We start from the raw sequence: 19473 nt of genomic DNA on the forward strand, positions 1-19473 counted from the left end.
AGTGACAATTTAAGGACTTTTTAATACCTCTAAAATGACAAATTAAACATTGGCCAAATTGTCAAATATTAGAGGCAAATATTGTGAAAATAGCAGATCTACATGCTCACAACGTGCTCACGATAGAACTGTTATACAAAATGTAATGCCTCAACTCTTAGTGCTCGTCAGGGTGGGGGGGTCAGTTAAAATATGATTATTTTGGGGGTCCCCAGTTTTTGGGGGTCCCCAGTAAAAATATGATTATTTTGGGGGTCACGGCCTGAAAAGGTTGAGGACCACTGCAGTAGCTCCTCTCACCAAAAACCACCGTCTAACATGGTGTGTGTGTGTGTGTGTGTGTGTGTGTGTGTGTGTGTGTGTGTGTGTGTGTGTGTGTGTGTGTGTGTGTGTGTGTGTGTGTGTGTGTGTGTGTGTGTGTGTGTGTGTGTGTGTGTGTGTGTGTGTGTGTGTGTGTGTGTGTGTGTGCCTGTGTGCGTGCGTGCGCGTCAATTAACAAGTATAGACAGAGCCGTTTCTGGGCCCGTGGGGGCCCTAAGCGTGATTCTGCTATGGGGCCTTCCTGCAGGCGCGAGCGTAGCGAGCGCCCGCGAAAAAATAATAGGCCTAGTATTTTTTATTGTTTTTTTAATCCATTTTATAATGGAAATATATATATATATATATAAATGAATAAATAAAAAACAACAACAACAGGCAACGTATTTTTGCTATTTGTTCTTTTCTTATTTAAATAAAAAATGAAATCTTCCCCATAGGGGTGCTGGAACACCTGCAGCACCCCTAGTTCCCATGCTGTTCCCATGCTCCTGCACAGTGGCCACTGTGCCAAAACATCACATTCACTTTCTCTTTCAGCGGTGTGGAGATGCGCGGAAGCAAAGAAAGTCACCACAGTTTGATTTGACCATTGCTTTAGTCAATTATGAAAGGATTTTAAAAATTAAAACGTCTCCATATTGCTTGGGATGTCTACTTCGCAGAGAAAGCCTTTTGCGATTCGCTAATCGCGAGATGTCGCATCGCGATTTCGGTTTGAAAACGATTAACCATGCAGCAGTAGTTCTTTTCTGCTGAGGAGGGGGTGGTGGGGGGCCTTTTTGTTCGGCGGGGCCCTACGCAGACTGCGTAGTCTGCCTATAGGACCCGCCGGTGCTGAATATAGACGTTATTGGCAGTAAATTAGTTAAATTAATTATTTCCATTGTTTTATTTGATGACCTTCCTGTCCTGACATTTGACCTTTGTGCCCTCAAAACATTGACAACACCAAAGGTCAAGTGGTCTTGACCCTAGAATGACTAAACTCCTATGAACATAATTTAACCATTAAAGACACAAACACAACAAACAGTTCAAATGTTCACATCAGTGTTCCTCCTGGTTTCAGTGGAAATGCTTCTGGGGCTGCGTTGATACAACCCTCACCATGTGATTCATGTGATTCGTTGGCATTCATATTTGGGGTTGAATGACTTTTTTCTTTTTCATGATGTTGGATTTTCTTTTTCCTTGAACATCTCTGTTTTTACATATTCTACATTTACAGACTTGTTGGCTGTGACCTCGATGAGCCAGATTATGAAATTGTGTCTTCAGCTCTCAGCTCTAATCCTTCACATCTCAGAGAATTGGATCTCAGTTATAACAACGTGAAGGATTCATCCATGGAACTCATCTCTGCTGGATTAAAGAGTCCACATTGTGAACTGGAGATACTGAGGTCAGATTAATTAACCAGCATTATTTAGATTAGTTATGTTTTATTATTTATTGTTTGATTCTAATAAGAGGAGTGTGCATTAAATTGACATCATGGTAGAATCATGATACGGTCAGAGTTGGTGTTGGTTAGTCCTCACTCTGGCATCACATCACAATGATACGCTACAGTAAATACAATATGTGATCCATCATGGCTGCTAGGGAATTATCACGTCCACTTACACAATCATTGAGTGTCAAACTGGTGTAAACACAGACTGGAAGGTTTGCTGGTTCCCCAGCCCACCAGCACCAGCAGTCTGTTGTCTGTTTCATTTAGTCAATAAGGTTGACATCATGGTAACCCACACTGACTAGAATAAATAATAAAAAATAATAAGAAGCAATGTAATATTTATATATGTGTACTTTTTAATATCTATATTTGATTACCATCTACTGCTGTAGGCCTGTACCAGGTCTCTGTCTGTCTGTCTGTCTGTCTGTCTGTCTGTCTGTCTGTCTGTCTGTCTGTCTGTCTGTCTGTCTGTCTGTCTGTCTGTCTGTCTGTCCTCTCTGTCAGTTTGCTGGATCATCTGTTGTTAACTTGCTGCTTCCTGTTTCCTGTCAGTTAGCTTCCTGTTGGAAGATGACCATGATTTACTTCACATTATTCCTGCCTGCCTGTTCTTTCCATCTCTTTGGTCCCTCCTCCAAAACTCTGATAATCAATCCAGATATGTAATCTTTAATTACAGACTTGCTGGCTGTCACATCACACAGACAGGATTTGACATCCTGCTCTCAGCTCTCAGATCTAATCTTTCCCATTTGAGAGAATTGGACATCAGTTTCAACTGCCTGCAGGAATCACAAGTGGAGCAACTCTCTGCTCTACTGAAGAGTGCAGAGTGTAGACTGCAGATCCTGAGGTAAATAAATGGTGTGTTTTCTCTCTGTGTGGATCTCTACTTGAACATCAACAGCACTTTGTTAAATATGGATTTCTCTGCAGGTTGTCAGGCTGTGGGCTCACAGAGGAAGGCTGTTCTTCTCTGGCTTCAGCTCTGACCTTCAACCCCTCCCATCTGAAACAGCTGGACTTGAACTTCAGCCACTTAAGAGGCTCTGGTCTGAAGAAGCTCTCTGCTGCACTGGAGACTCTGAAGTGAGTAGACTTGGACTGTGTCCATGTTGGTTAGTGCAGTGTTTCCTTACAATGTTGAACTGGAGACTCTGAAGTGAGTAGACTTGGACTGTGTCCATGTTGGTTAGTGCAGTGTTTCCTTACAATGTGGAACTGGCTGGCCAGGTGGGAGGGGGCTTCACTTTTTATTTATTTTTTATTATAATTCAATTTATAAAATGCATGAGTTTCAAGTTTCAGCCCTTGGCTCACTTTATCAAAGTCAGTATGGAACTCTGTAAATAAATGCTGCCCACTGTGTTCTAGGACAGGGATACTCAAACTTCTGAACCAGTGGGCCACATTACAAAAATGGCAAGGGGCCGCGGGCCAGTTGATAAAATTACATTATTTGATTAACTTCTCTCTTTTACTTGCTTTATTCCACATAACTTAAGACAAGTGCAATGTGCCTTATTTTATGGCTTGGAATTCCATTTATATTCTGTCAATGACACAATTTGTAATCAAAGTAATTTGCAAAATGTTCTCTCATTTTAATAATTCTGTGCAATTAGCATATTCCACCAAACAATAAAACAAACTAATGTAGTCTACATTTGTCTGCTATTTGTCTGGGTTGATATCTGTCTGCCTGCTATCAAGTGGGATAACGTAAAGCTGAGCACATCTCTCTTTCAATTGCTTCTGTTATTTATGACTTGGTCCACACATTCGACACAAATGGCTTTTTACAGAAAATAAACTTAGAAAATAGATAGTTATGGCTAAGGAAAATCAAATAAAATCAAACAATCTACTTAAAATAGATTACCCAGACTGTTTAGCTACCAAATGGCTAATGATTAAGTAGAGCTACAGTACATCTCTTTCATTTGATTTGCATTACAATGTCGTTTTGGGTATGCTAATTAGTTGGACAGAGCCACTGGTAAAAAAAAATTAAGAAAAAATCGGCGAAAATCAGCGATTTTATTGGCCGCTTTCAAGATGTTTTGGCCATTATCTCAGAAACGCAAGGTCCAATCTGCTCAGTTTAAAGCTTGTTGGATGCGTGGAGTTTGAGTATCACTGTTTTAGGACAGTGGTTCTCAACCTTTTCAGGCCGCGACCCCCAAAATAATCATATTTTAAATGGGGACCCCAAAATAATCATATTTTAACTGGGGACCCCAAAATAATCATATTTTAACTGGGGACCCCAAAATAATCATATTTTAACTGGGACCCCCCACCCTGACGAGCACTAAGAGTTGAGGCATTACATTACGTATAACACGGTTCTATTGTGAAAATAGCAGATCTACATGCTCACAACGCCTCGCGTTGTGAGCATGTAGATCTGCTATTTTCACAATTTCTGTCTCTACTATTTGACAATATGGCCAATGTTTAATTTGTCATTTTGAGGTATTAAAAAGTCCTTAAATTGTCACTTTAGAAATGTGCAAATAACCTCTATACACTTAAAGTGAACATGACATGAAAAAAAAACATTTTCTATTTTTTATGTTTTTTTTAATCTTATCTGGCCTCAATTACACCAAAAAAAACGGAGATTTCAACATGCAGTCGTTTCTGTGTGGTCTTGTATTTTCTGCATAATTAGGCTCTGACGCGTGGATCCACTGCCCTCGGGCTGTTACGTCATGGACAGTCTCATCTCATGCTCTCTCTCCTCCACCCTCTCACAGCAGCCCAAGATTATATGAGGAACATCTACATAAATTGTCCTTTAATAACAAATACGGGCCTATAAAATATATTTACCCATTCGGATATCTTATTTACATCAATATCCTTCATATCAAGTAGTCAGTTTATGCTTTTGTGAAATAATGAAAATCGCTATGTATCACTATGTATTTTCCGCCCTGGCTGGGTCCGTGGACAGCGCCTGAGCCTCCCTCCTCATTTACCGACACTCTGTGTCTGCTGTGTCCGAGGACAGCGCACTGCTCCCCGGGCAGAGCTCCGTGGTCGTGGAGCCCCCCTCCCTTTACCGACACTGTGTGTCTTGTAGGCAGCCGACTATGTCCTCCCCCCCACACACACGGGCACGGCGAGCAGACAGTAAAACGCTATGATAACACAAGCAATAGGTGGTTCTCTAAACGGAGGCATTTAGCCAAAATATGTTACTATAATAACTACAGAAGGACCGTGAAGTTTTTTCTGCAGCGCGGAGCGGAGCTATTGAAATGTTACCGCGGACGGTCTAAATTGAACTCCGCGGGGGTACAGATGTAACCACAGAGATCCGGTAACCTCGGTCCCGGGGTAAGAAAAAACACTCGCGAGTCGCGACTCTCGATACTGTTTGTGTGTGCCTCGTCAGGGCTCAGCTCAGCCTCTGTGTGTCAGTGTGTGTGTGTGTGTGTGTGTGTGTGTGTGTGTGTGTGTGTGTGTGTGTCACAGTGTGTCTTGTACCAAAGCAAAGCAGCGAAACACATGCATCGCGTCTGCGAGCATGCATCTCTCGGTCATTGTGTTGGAGCCGGGGCGGACCCCTGTGTGTGTGTGTGTGAGAGAGAGAGAGAGAGAGAGAGAGAGAGAGAGAGAGAGAGAGAGAGAGAGAGAGAGAGAGAGAGAGAGAGAGAGAGAGAGAGAGAGAGAGAGAGAGAGAGAGAGAGAGAGAGAGAGAGAGAGAGAGGCCACTTTGGGTACCAACCATAGTTTGAGAACTGCTGGCCTATAAGGGCTGAAGTGATTGATTTGTAATAATCAAAATCCAAATGATTGTAGTGGAGAGATAAAGTGCATTTGCCTCTGAGATGTAGTGTAGTAGAAGTATAAGAATTGAAAATTGGAAATACTCAAGTAAAGTAGCCAGCAAATTGGTACTGTGGGAGCCAACACATGGGCACCGGTCGCGAGGACGTCCCACAAAAACATACGTGGACGTACTCAAGGAAGACGTAGGGACACAGAACACCAATGAGCTGGCCAGATGTATGGAGAACCGAGATGACTGGAAACAACGATGGAGGGCTCGTCTGAGGACGACCTAGATAGAGATAGATAGATAGTAAAGTACAAATACTCAAAATTGTACTCAAGTACATGTACTTACTGCACTATACTAATATTTGTTAGAATGAGTGGGAGAGAGAGGCTCCCCTGGTGGTGAATATAGAGTATTTCAGGTGACAGCCCTTTTTTCATGACACCTAAACAGGGCTCATAAGAGAGAGAGACCACGGCCCCATGGAGTGGATTTTCAAGTTTAAACATTTTAAAACATGTTTTTAGGACCAGGGCAAAGACCTTTATGATTGGTAAAAACAGAATGTCATTTGACCTTTAAACTTTATGCTGGTTTGTTTATAGTTGAGTGAGAAAACAATGTTGCACATTAGGTTAATCATCTGGGGACCCCCCAAAATAATGTGGGGACCCCCCTGGGGGTTCCGACCCACAGGTAGAGAACCACTGTTCTAGGAGAACAGATCTTTAGTGTGAGCTGGAGGTCATTCCAAGAGGTTTGGACACTAAAACAAAACAGTGTTTTTACCAGTTCAGTGTCATAGCAAAAGGAACAGAACTATGTCAGCTAGTGGAGACAGTGTGTTAGACAGTCAGACATTGATTCATTGTTGTTCTATTTCCTACAGTGTGAATCATGGAGGAGAACACTGGATTAAACCTCAACTCCTTACAAGATGTGAGTACCTCTGTCTGTCTGTCTGTCTGTCTGTCTGTCTGTCTGTCTGTCTGTCTGTCTGTCTGTCTGTCTCTCTGTGTGTCTGTGTGTCTGTCTGTCTGTCTGTCTGTCTGTCTGTCTGTCTGTCTGTCTGTCTGTCTGTCTGTCTGTCTGTCTGTCTGTCCGTCACATTGCCATTTTATCCATCCATCCGTTGCGCGAGGCGATGGTGTGTTGAGTGGATAACATTAATGTGTGTGTGTGTGTGTGTGTGTGTGTGTGTGTGTGTGTGTGTGTGTGTGTGTGTGTGTGTGTGTGTGTGTGTGTGTGTGTGTGTGTGTGTGTGTGTGTGTGTGTGTGTGTGTGTGTGTGTGTGTGTGTGTGTGTGTGTGTCATCAGTGAATGATGTATTTAATGTTTACTGTGTTGTTTTCTCATCAGATTCTCATCGTCTCACACTGGACTCAAACACAGCATACAGAAAACTCTCTCTCTCTGAGAACAACAGGAAGGCGACTCGGGTGAAACAGCCTCATTCATATCCTGATCATCATGACAGGTTTGAGGGGCGGGTCCAGGTTCTGTGTACAGAGGGTCTGACTGGACGCTGTTACTGGGAGGTAGAGAGGAGTGGAGGGGTTGATATAGCAGTAACTTACAGAGGAATCAGTAGGAAAGGACAGGGTGAGGAATGTATCCTTGGATTCAATAAAATGTCATGGAGACTGTACTGTTATGATGATAACCATGTTAACAGATACGCTGTCACACACAATAGTAAGACCACTTACCTTCCTGATCGTCCCTCTGGCTCCAACAGAGTAGCAGTGTATCTGGACTGTCCTGCTGGGACTCTGTCCTTCTATGAAGTGTCCTCAGACACACTGATTCACCTGTACACCGTCCAGAACAAATTCACTGAACCTCTCTATTCTGCCTTTGGGGTTGACCCTGACTCCTCTGTGTCTCTGTGTGAGGACAGACAGACAGACAGGCTGTGAGGACAGACAGACAGACAGACAGACAGACAGACAGACAGACAGACAGGCTGTGAGGACAGACAGACATAATGTAAAAATCAGGAATGGGTGTTTTTCAGGGGGGGTATAGTTTGGTCTCCATAGCGATGGGGGGGGGGGGGGGGGGGGGGCTCTGTGTGTCTAACGCATTTAAACATGAATATTGTACAGATTTATAGATCATGAATACAGTGGTTCTCAAAGTGGGGTCTGGGGACCCCCAGGGGTCCTTGAGGGGGTTCCAGGGGGTCCCCAGCAACATTCATGTATATAGCATCAAAATCAGTGTAACCACTTTAACCATTTACTGCATTCGTTGACTATTTGAATATAGCAGATCTACAAGCTCACAACGGGCCACAGTGCGACGTGTTGTGAGCTTGTAGATCTGCTATTTTCAAACAAGGAATCTTGTAAAAATGGAGTCTCTGGAACAAACTGTTCAGATTGACATGAAAAGGTTTGTTCTCAACCTGAACCTGTGGGTCTGGACCCCCAGAGGGACCCCCACAGGGACCCCCAGAGGGACTCCCAGGGGGTCCCCAGGTGACAATGAAAGGACTTTTAAAAGTAATCAAACTATAAACTGGTCAAACATTGGACAAATTATGTTTAAACGTTATTATTTTGGGGGTCGTGACCTATCATTTAAACATGAATATTGTAAAGTTTTATTGATAATGAAAAAGATTACATTTACTCCAATGAAGGGTTTTGAAAATCATTGTATTTTACCTATAAAATGTAATTATAAAATGTAAATCATTTATGTTAAACCTTTCATGTATATTTACTGATATCTTCAATAAAATGAAACCAATGTTGTTGTCTTTACATTGTGCTGTTGTTACATCAATTAATACCATTGTGAAAATACTAAGAAAAATAAAGAAAAACATTTTAGACGTACATTTTTGCCGTGAGAGTTTTTTACCTTTCTGTACCGAGAGAAAACACTCACCTACGCTCGCGAGGAGCTAAATCCGTGCAGTCTAACCAGTAAGACTCCCTAATCGGGAGATAAGCGACCGTCAGGTCGCGGCATGATTTTAGGGCAAAATGTGTAGGAGCAGTGTCCAAAAATGTTTGAAAAAATCGGCCTTATGGTGGCGCTATATGGGACAGATCCATGTTGATGAGATGAGTGTAGACATACTGTGTAGCGATTTGCGTGATTTTAGGGCAAAATCTGTAGGAGTAGTGTCCAAAAAATTGTTTTAAAGAATTGGCCTGAAGGTGGCGCTAAATGGGATGAATCCATGTTGATGACATGAGTGTAGAGCAAGAGTGTACCGATTTGCGTGATTTCAGGGCAAAATCTGTAGGAGCAGTGTCCAAAAATTTGTTTTAAAAAATCGGCCAGAAGGTGGCACTACACAGGACATATCCATGTTGATGACATGAGTGTAGACATACTGTGTACCGATTTGTGTGATTTTAGGGCAAACATTGTAGGAGCAGTGTCCAAAAATGTGTTTTGCAAGAATCGGCCTAATGGTGGCGCTAGAAGAGGGTCATGTGAGAATTGGGTGGAGGTTGTGGTTTGGCAGCCAAGGAGTGTGTATGCAAAATTTGGCATAGATCGGGGCAACGGTTGCGGAGATATGAGCAGGGCAAAAGTGTGACATGTGACAGACAGACTGACGGACGGACGGACGGACTGACGGACAGCTGGTCGAGGTTTTGATAGTAACTGCGACCTGACGGTCGCAACCAAATTCCATTATTTTGCATTGTTTTCTACAAGTTTTTCTTCTTTTTCTGCATAAGGTGCCCTCCACACTACAGGCGGTTGCCGTCGGTGCTGCCGCTAGGATCAGCGGTGGCCGCACCGCGGTGAGACACAAACACACTCGCTCGGTGAGTAAACGCTGCGCGGTATTTCACAAAGATGAACACAATCCATCTCTCACCACCCGCGTACGCATGCACAAACGAGCACGCTGGCGGTGGATTTCACGGGACCGCGCCCGCTCTCCTCGCCGCCCCCAAAATTTCGCTGCGCGGCTGAAAAAGCCTCTCATTGAAAATGAATTGCTAGGAGGCGGTGACCGCATCTCGTCTGGAGGGCACCTTGTACTGTTTTATTTGTCATTGACTGTAGACAGAGTCATAGTTGACTGTAGACAGAGTCATAGTTGACTGTAGACAGAGTCATAGTTGTACTGTTTTATGTGTCATTGACTGTAGACAGAGTCATAGTTGTACTGTTTTATGTGTCATTGACTGTAGACAGAGTCATAGTTGTATTGTTTTATGTGTCATTGACTGTAGACAGAGTCATAGTTGTACTGTTTTATGTGTCATTGACTGTAGACAGAGTCATAGTTGTACTGTTTTATTTGTCATTGACTGTAGACAGAGTCATAGTTGTACTGTTTTATTTGTCATTGACTGTAGACAGAGTCATAGTTGTACTGTTTTATTTGTCATTGACTGTAGACAGAGTCATAGTTGTACTGTTTTATGTGTCATTGACTGTAGACAGAGTCATAGTTGTACTGTTTTATGTGTCATTGCCTGTAGACAGAGTCATAGTTGTACTGTTTTATGTGTCATTGACTGTAGACAGAGTCATAGTTGTACTGTTTTATTTGTCATTGACTGTAGACAGAGTCAGAGTTGTACTGTTTTATTTGTCATTGACTGTAGACAGAGTCATAGTTGTACTGTTTTATGTGTCATTGACTGTAGACAGAGTCATAGTTGTACTGTTTTATGTGTCATTGACTGTAGACAGAGTCATAGTTGTATTGTTTTATGTGTCATTGACTGTAGACAGAGTCATAGTTGTACTGTTTTATGTGTCATTGACTGTAGACAGAGTCATAGTTGTACTGTTTTATTTGTCATTGACTGTAGACAGAGTCATAGTTGTACTGTTTTATTTGTCATTGACTGTAGACAGAGTCATAGTTGTACTGTTTTATGTGTCATTGACTGTAGACAGAGTCATAGTTGTACTGTTTTATGTGTCATTGACTGTAGACAGAGTCATAGTTGTACTGTTTTATGTGTCATTGACTGTAGACAGAGTCATAGTTGTACTGTTTTATTTGTCATTGACTGTAGACAGAGTCAGAGTTGTACTGTTTTATGTGTCATTGACTGTAGACAGAGTCATAGTTGTACTGTTTTATTTGTCATTGACTGTAGACAGAGTCATAGTTGTACTGTTTTATGTGTCATTGACTGTAGACAGAGTCATAGTTGTACTGTTTTATGTGTCATTGACTGTAGACAGAGTCATAGTTGTACTGTTTTATGTGTCATTGACTGTAGACAGAGTCATAGTTGTACTGTTTTATGTGTCATTGCCTGTAGACAGAGTCATAGTTGACTGTAGACAGATTCATAGTTGACTGTAGACAGAGTCATAGTTGACTGTAGACAGAGTCATAGTTGTCGGACAGTTTTTGAAGTTCCGCCTCGGTCATCGACTGAGTCGACTTCATCAGATCAACAGACTGTCATTCTGTTATCAGTTAAAAAAGGACCCAAAGTTGTACTGTTTTATTTGTCATTGACTGTAGACAGAGTCATAGTTGTACTGTTTTATGTGTCATTGACTGTAGACAGAGTCATAGTTGTACTGTTTTATGTGTCATTGACTGTAGACAGAGTCATAGTTGTACTGTTTTATGTGTCATTGACTGTAGACAGAGTCATAGTTTTACTGTTTTATGTGTCATTGACTGTAGACAGAGTCATAGTTGACTGTAGACAGAGTCATAGTTGACTGTAGACAGAGTCATAGTTGACTGTAGACAGATTCATAGTTGACTGTAGACAGAGTCATAGTTGACTGTAGACAGAGTCATAGTTGTCGGACAGTTTTTGAAGTTCCTCCTCGGTCATCGACTGAGTCGACTTCATCAGATCAACAGACTGTCATTCTGTTATCAGTTAAAAAAGGACCCAAATTGCTTGACAAAAGCTTTCTTGAGACCTGAAAGCTTTTTATCCTTTTAGTTGACCGTTTACCAGTGAAGTGTACTGTCACCACACACACACACACACACACACACACACACACACACACACACACACACACACACACACACACACACACACACACACACACATGCACATATGCATGCATGCCAGGACATTAACAACGTGAGATTTTTTCTCAAGTTGACTGGACTGACAGTAAAAGTTTAAGTTGAGTGGACCGTCACTTTTATGATGTCATCATATTGATTGGGAGGGTTAGGGTCCTACTGCCAGATGCTATAATGTATTTATTGGGCTTGGTGCCAGCAAAAAGCAGCTTACCTTTGTGATGTTATAGAAAATTATCTATTGGTTCTTTCTAAACTAATTATTTTTATAATGGACGCTCAAATGTGTATGGGTCAAACTGGCGGCAGAGGGCAGCCTTATGCAAAGAATTAATGTGAATTGGGCCGCTCGGCTTGCCATCCATTCAGAGCATAGAAATGCATTTTCTAGATCAGATCCACAGAAAACAGCCAGGAAGTGATTTGGGACTCCATTATTGCTAACGTGCGGTGGATTTTTGAGAGCAGCGTTACGGGAGATGTTTTTACTGTACACGGCGGCGCAACCCCTCATCAGCTTACGGTCATCAGACAAGGTAAAAGAACGAGCGCCGCATTGGCAACGAGCTTGGTTCAGAGTATTTCTTATATAAGGCTGCAGCCACACTAAACTACCTATGAGAGTGGATTCCCCGTTCCGTCTGCATTTCAATGAGAATGGAGCGTTTCTTTGCAGAAATACTCTACTGCTGGGGTCTTCAACAGGGGGTCCGGGACCCTAGGGGGTCCTCAGAGTTACTGTAGGGGGTCCTCCAAATCTTTGTGTGATAGAAACCTTTTTTATTATTTTTTTATATAGTGCCACCCCTTTCACCACTAGAGGGCGCCCAGTGGCCATAGAAAATCCCATAGAGATATGCTGGTATATGCAGAAGCCCTGCAGCCATGACTTGCCTGAACACTTTCCTTTGTGCATGTACAGGAAGAGGATGAAGTTAGCTTGAAGTTAGCTATTGGCTACCAAGCATTTTAGAAGCCTTATTTTCGTCAACTTAGCCATGATTAAACCTTGCACACCTCATGCATGGGAAAAAAACAGAGAAGAATGAGATCTAAAAAATCCAATGCAATCCTGGATTGCATTGGAGTGGATTTGTGCAGTTTGTTCACAGCTTTCAAACAAAAAAAATCCGATTGGAAATCCGTTCAGGCATTCTTGAGATAATCGCCATTATGTTTTACATGTTATGTAAACAAACATGGCTGCCCTGTATGTTAGATGGGGTTGTATGGGGGTGGAACATGCAAAATCGCGATTGAAATCATGTTCACTAGATTTGATGGGGTCCAAAAAAAAAATTTCAAAAAAAATTTTTTTTTTTTTTTTTTAATATCCCGAACTAGTTCGGGATAGGCACTCTGGGATACGATAATATATCCCGAACTAATTCGGGATAGGCACTCAATGAGTTAACCACTTGAACCATAGTGTCCAAAACGAGCTGTAATGTGAGCTGTAATTTGAGCTTCCCAATTTCCTGTAGTGCATCTGTAGACAAACTAATGTGGTCCCCCACTAAATGTCATTGGTTGACTGTGTGAATTTTGTTTTGCATAGGGCAGGCTAGTGTGTGTGTGTGTGGGTGTGTGTGTGTGTGTGTGTGTGTGTGTGTGTGTGTGTGCTCCTGACACAGCACGCACAAGTTGGTGGCAGTTTTAAACCTAAACTAACTTGTTTTGGATGTTTTAACATCTAAAACACACCATCCACACCCGTTGTAACTGCCATCGTTAATGTAGAGGATGAGAGCAATGCTTGGAAAGCTGTTCCTAACAATGTGTTTGGTGACCGTATTGAGGCTCGCTTTTAAACAAGCGTTGCTCAGCGGGAGGGTCTACGAGCTACCGGAGCAAGCCGACCCTGCCTTGCAACATCTGCCTGGCAGGCTGCCAGCAGAGACGGACTTTACGGAGTACCGACACCCCCTGTCTGACGAGCAATGGACGGATTTCCAGAACCGCGAGAGAGCCTTCAGAGTTGGACTCAACACCCGACGACTACCTGAGAGGCGCTTCGCATCTTCTAAAGACCCGGGGAAATGGATACGCCTAATAACATTACTGAACGGGATGTTCTTCAAGGACGGCATATTTACAGCGACAAGCCGAGGAGGAGACCCGCTCGGGCTCGCGCTGCTGAAATACGTGGTGCGGATCTTGAAAAAGTTTCCTCTCAGTCGCCCCCCACCCGAGGCTCTGAGTCAATCTACCGCTGCGGAATGGATCGAGGGGCAATTATGTTATGTACGTGACATAATTCAGCCCCAGCTCAGCTCCAGTACAACCAGGGAGCGCCACAAAAGAGTGAGTAGGAACAAACTTGCTTACTTGTGGCAGCACAGGCGATCGAAAGCGATACAGATCATTCTGAATGACAGCGAGTATCCCGACCCGCCCCCTTGCCCAAGTGACGTCACAATGGTTAAAAACCATTATGAAAATAAATGTCGCAGCCAAACATTGATCAGCGACCCACTCCCATTACCCCCGTGGGAAAATAGTCTACAAACAGAACGGCCCGCTATCTTTCCCAGCACCTCCCATTTTACACCTGATGAGGTAGAGTCTGTTTTGCGCAGCCTACCCAATGACAGGGCTAGTGGCATAGATGGGGAAACATATGAAAGCCTCAAGACTGCACAATCATGTGCAAAAATAACATCAATTTTTAATGTCTGCCTGGACAATAAGAGAGTGCCCGAATCCTGGAAAGGAGCCATGATTCATCGTATCCCAAAAAAAGACAATGTACCTGATGATCCATCAACATGGAGAGACATTTCCCTCCTCCCTACAATCTACAAAGTGTTCATGAAATGTATCCTGTCTCGTGTGCTTCCCTGGCTGATAGACAATGACATCTTGTCACCCAAGCAGAAAGCATATATAAATAGACAGGGGATGAATGAACATGTTTTCTGTCTAAAAACTGGGATCGATGATTTTAAACATGAATCTTGTAAATTCTACTCTGTATTCCTAGATTTCCGTGATGCTTTTGGTTCTCTGACCCATAATGTCATGATTAATGCCTTAGAAATTATACATCTACCTCAGGTATTTATTGACATTATTAGAGATGTGTATGAATCATCATTCATACAAGTCATCTGTGGGAAACAACTGACAGACCCAATACCTCTCCAAGTAGGCATTAAGACAGGCTGTCCCTGGAGTGCCATTAACTTTGTCCTTGCCATCAACGGGTGGATTAAGTGGTTGTGTGACTGTGCACCACCCAATGTACTATCCCCAAACCCTGTCCAGGGCTATGCGGACGACGTACAGCTAGCCTCTCGGGAGGAGAGTGTTGTTAAAAACATGCTTGCGAGAACAGACAGGTTTCTAGACTGGTCAGGTCTAGAGGCAAAAAACACCAAGTGTGCTGTTCTCTACCAGAGGCGTAGTGGTGGCAACCGCTGGTATAAGTCTAAGGCTGATAAAAGCCCTGAGTTCACCATCAACTCACAGCCCATCCGTGTATATGATCTACACGAGTCCTATAATTATCTAGGGCATAGATTTAATATTGCAGGGGACTGGAAAGAACAGGTTGAGTACATAACATCTGAATTTACAGCTAGGCTGAACCTGATCGATGCTTCACCACTACCACTGCTGATGAAGTTGGAGGCTATTAGGCAGGTTGCCCTGACTAGAGTACAACATCTTTTCTCCAACGTTCACATAGCATGTAAAACACTCAGTGACCTAAACGATAGTATAGTTCACTTTGTGAGGAAATGGTTCGGACTTAACACCCACAGCACCAGAGACATTATTTTCCAGTCCAAGCAGGACGGTGGGTTTGGCGTGCCGAACATGGAGTGGATTTATAACGCCACAAGGCTGGCTCACCTAACAAACATGTTGAACAGTGATGACAAAACTGTCAGGGAACTTGCTAGATCATCTCTGTTTCTAGACATGAAACGGCGTAAAGTGCCTTTGGCAGCAGAGGGCGATCCAGGCTTCCTGGGGTTCAGAAGAAAGCCCAACCTGAAAATGGACTCAAATGCTACTGGGTTTGGGGTATCGTCAGACTGGCCTGACCTCAATGACCTCTGTGTGAGAACTGGAATATCCCTGAGCTGGGCTAGACCTGACTCGGAAACAGTGGCAGTTTCTGAGGACATTATTACCAACTGTTTAGTCTCAGTAAGGGCTACCGTTATTGATACACAACATCACATATCACCAGTTACTGCACGGAAGCACCTCATCATGTTACAACAACAAGAACAACAACAACACTGGACTGGTTTAAAACTACAGGGAAAGCTAGCTTGCCTCCCTGATGCAGACCACACAGTATCACATACAATATACAAGAACAACGCAGTTGATGAGGATATAGTCATCTTTACAGCCAAAGCCAGATTACAGGTCCTTCCAACCAGACTCAATCTCTCCCTGTGGTACCCTAACACATTTCCTCCTCATTGTCTGCACCATGAACACACTCCAGTTACAGAAACACTGTCACATATTCTTAATGGCTGTCATGTATATAAGGGAATGTACATTGCTAGGCACGACAGAATTGTTGACCTATTAGCTAAGGACATACGCTCATATGTTTCATCATCTGCCAACATGTATACACACTCACGTGTTTCAATTGCCATGTTCACGCACAATAATGAAAATGATGCCTTTTCAGATGTCACAGCTAACACACCAGATATTGTTGTTGTTGATGAGGACAGTAGAGAAGTGACCATTTTAGAAGTGGCATGTACATTTGACCACAGTCTGGAAGAGGCATTCCTTACAAAGGCACTTAAGTACCAACGTCTTAAGGATGCTATCTTACAACTTGGCTACAAGTGTAAACTACTGGTGTTTGCATTTGGAAGCCTTGGTAATGTCCATAAATCAGTAGTGAGGGGCCTGCAGATTGCAGGCATGCCCAAGCCAAGAGCGAAGGCATTGGCAAAATTCTGTTCAGTGTCTGCAATAATTGGCAGTCGCCATATATGGAGAAGGCGATGCTTCCTGTACCCATGACCTATACCCTAGCACTTGTTGTACAGCTTTTTCCAAGTTTGCTCATCCACTATTGTTTGCGTTCAAGAACTTCTTGTTAAATGTGAATGCAAATAAAGATGTTAAAATGTGTGTGTGTGTGTGTGTGTGTGTGTGTGTGTGTGTGTGTGTGTGTGTGTGTGTGTGTGTGTGTGTGTGTGTGTGTGTGTGTGTGTGTGTGTGTGTGTGTGTGTGTGTGTGTGTGTGTGTGTGTGCGTGCGTGCGTGCGTGCGTGCGCACATGTGTGGCTACATACAGTAGCTTGGTTAAAACACTCTGCATCTGTCTAGACACCTTATTTGTAAAGTTATACAGTATCTCTTACTTGGTGGAAATGTGATTATATTGTAATGGCGGGACTGATTTTCACACCAACAAGGTGTGGCCACTTTAAGAATAGTTTCAATGAGATCCTTGACCCTCAAAACATAGGTCTAGACACCTTATTTGTTCATTTTAGTGCAATATTGGCTGAGACATAGTGACAGTTGACTTTTCAATAATGGCGGCACTAATTTGCATAAAAATGGTAGATGGGACATCTTGACAACTTTACCTCTGATTTGAGGTATAGTGCAGAACGTTGGCTACAGAAAGAGTAATTCTCAAGATAGAAAGGTCATCTTGGGCTCAAATCGAAGCTTAGGGATAGGGGAAGTTTTCTAAAGACAAATGAGGCAGTGATATCCACCATAAAGTGCTGGAAATTAATCATCCATGTTGTTGTTTGTCAATCGGACAGTATATTTTTGTGTGTTTCTGGGGATGATGCTGTTCATATTTACAAATACAATAGTAGCACGCCCCAAAATCCTATTCTCTTACTTACCCCTATGTGTCGGCATACTCCATGCCCAATTTCAGACTTCCATGTCTATTTATGTAATTTTAGTGAATTAATATTTGGCTTTACCCAATTTCACCAGAGAAATATACAAAAGGGGGGTTTTGGGGTAGTAGGGACATTTTGACAACTTTTTAACATAGCTAATCATTTTCAGCACATTTTTTCCAATAAGGAAACACTGATTAGAAATGTATTTCCGGGGGGTGCATGAAAACCCCTTCTATGTACTAGAACTAGACTAAAGCTCACAGCGCAGCTTGAGTGCAGCGCTGCGAGCTTGTAGATCTGCTACTCCTTTTTTTTTTTTTTTTTTTAACCTATGTTTCTATGTCAGTGGTGCTCAAACCTTTTCATGTGAAGGACCCCCAAAATTATATGTATTTGGCCACGGACCCCCATCTCAAAATATTTAGTTCCAGGGACCCCCCAGAAGCAAAATCTGAGTTGCTTAAAAAATACATATATTCAAAGATTTGCACACATTTTCACGATTTTTCAAAAATAGCAGATATACAAGCTCACAGTGCGGCACTCGGTGCCGCGCTGTGAGCTTGTATATCTGCTAAAGTATGAAATAATGAAGGCCCCTCCACCTTGGGCCCTGTCCCACTCAACTGTCAGAGTGGGTGGGTGAAGAGAAAGACTCCATTTCCCATAATGCAACGGTAGATCACGTGACCAGGAAGTCCCGTTCTCTTGTTGACAGCCAGTGTTATGAGATTCACAGAAGTGCATTTTAACTTTTAAATCTCCTTCATGTTTAAAACACAGCCTTCTCTAGCGGCCGTTACAAAAGCACTGCTGGCTGCGGTTGTTACTTTTACTCTGAGCCTCCAAATAAGGTCAAATCAACTTCATTCTGGGCACTTTGTTTCTGTTTCATCCTGTGCACTGTGGTGTGTTAAACAGGGTTGCCAACCGTCCCGTATTGGCCGGGACGCCCCGTATTCTGACTGAAAGAGGTGCGTCCCGTAAGGGACGTCGCTTGTCCCGGTAAAGGGATGATCCTAGCGGCAGCCCCGACGGCAAATATGGAATGTGTAGCTGCCGCCATGACATCAATTTCGTCATTTATTTGTTATTTTCTAAGTTTGTTTAAATGTTAAATATCCTGCTCAAAGTGAGGTGCCGGAAGTGGCCCTTTACGTGTATTCCGGCCAGGTTTTTCCATATATGCTGTGCCGGTTGATGGCTCCCTAGCAGCAGCTCAGTGTGTTCGCACACGTCCGTGCGGACGGACGGACGTGTGTGTGTTTGTAAGCAGCGTGGCACTGACAAAGTTTGTACCCTTTGGGCATCTTGATCTCGCTACCTTCATTGCTGTGGATGCAGCCAGTGAGGTAAATGGATTGTTTATTTTGCCCTATTTGTGGAGATAAGCCACCTACGGTCGCTTATCTCCCGATTAGGGAGTCTTACTGGTTATGTCTTTTGTATTATCATTTCTTACCTGTTAAGCTTTATGTTCTATTATTTACTTTGTCTTGTATATTATGCTTTATTTACAGTTTAACGTTGGTTTTGGAGCAATTCAAGTGCGCTTAATAAACCACCAGTCATCAGAACAACCTGAATTGTTTTTGATCAATGAAGGCAGTGAAAGAATGTTTTTAATGAAATCATGGGTCGAAAGACTGTGGGCACTCCCTTTGTGGAATCAAATGGATTTGTTCTCACTAAACCAGGTGATATTGCAAATCATTTCAATGACTTTTATGTGGGTAAAGTATCTAAACTAAGGCAGGCTATGACTATTTCAAACAACAGTAAAGCAAATGACTGTATCAAGTACGTTATAATGAAAGACAAAAGTTGTGAATTTGAATTTCATCAAGTGGAAGTCAGTGAGGTGGAGCATACCTAACACTAGATTTCCCATTGCTGGCTCCCATCACTCCCATTACTCAGATTTTAAACCCCATCGCCTGAAGGGCTGGTCCCCTCGGATTGGTTCAGAAACACACCGGCTTCCTTTTGAAACTGAAACTTCAAAATAAAATACCCACATTTCACTGGGTCTT

At 42.8% G+C, this 19473-nt stretch overlaps 2 protein-coding genes across 4 annotated transcripts in view; both read left to right on the forward strand.

The window, feature by feature from the left end:
* Positions 1-7587, forward strand: part of LOC308308642 (uncharacterized protein) — a 37596-nt gene extending 30009 nt beyond the window's left edge. For all 3 annotated transcript variants that reach the window (XM_080754079.1, XM_080754081.1, XM_080754080.1), the window contains exons 12-16: positions 1550-1723; positions 2463-2636; positions 2720-2872; positions 6466-6515; positions 6936-7587. In XM_080754079.1, coding sequence (XP_080610205.1) covers positions 1550-1723; positions 2463-2636; positions 2720-2872; positions 6466-6515; positions 6936-7495 — 1111 coding nt within the window. In that variant the 3' untranslated portion in view covers positions 7496-7587. The remainder of the gene's footprint in view (positions 1-1549; positions 1724-2462; positions 2637-2719; positions 2873-6465; positions 6516-6935) is intronic.
* krr1 (KRR1 small subunit processome component homolog) overlaps positions 1-19473 on the forward strand; it is a 253861-nt gene that overhangs the window by 121686 nt on the left and 112702 nt on the right. The window lies entirely within an intron of this gene.

Source organism: Nannobrachium achirus, assembly GCF_963921795.1.
Source record: "Nannobrachium achirus genome assembly, chromosome: 23".
NCBI lineage: Eukaryota > Metazoa > Chordata > Actinopteri > Myctophiformes > Myctophidae > Nannobrachium > Nannobrachium achirus.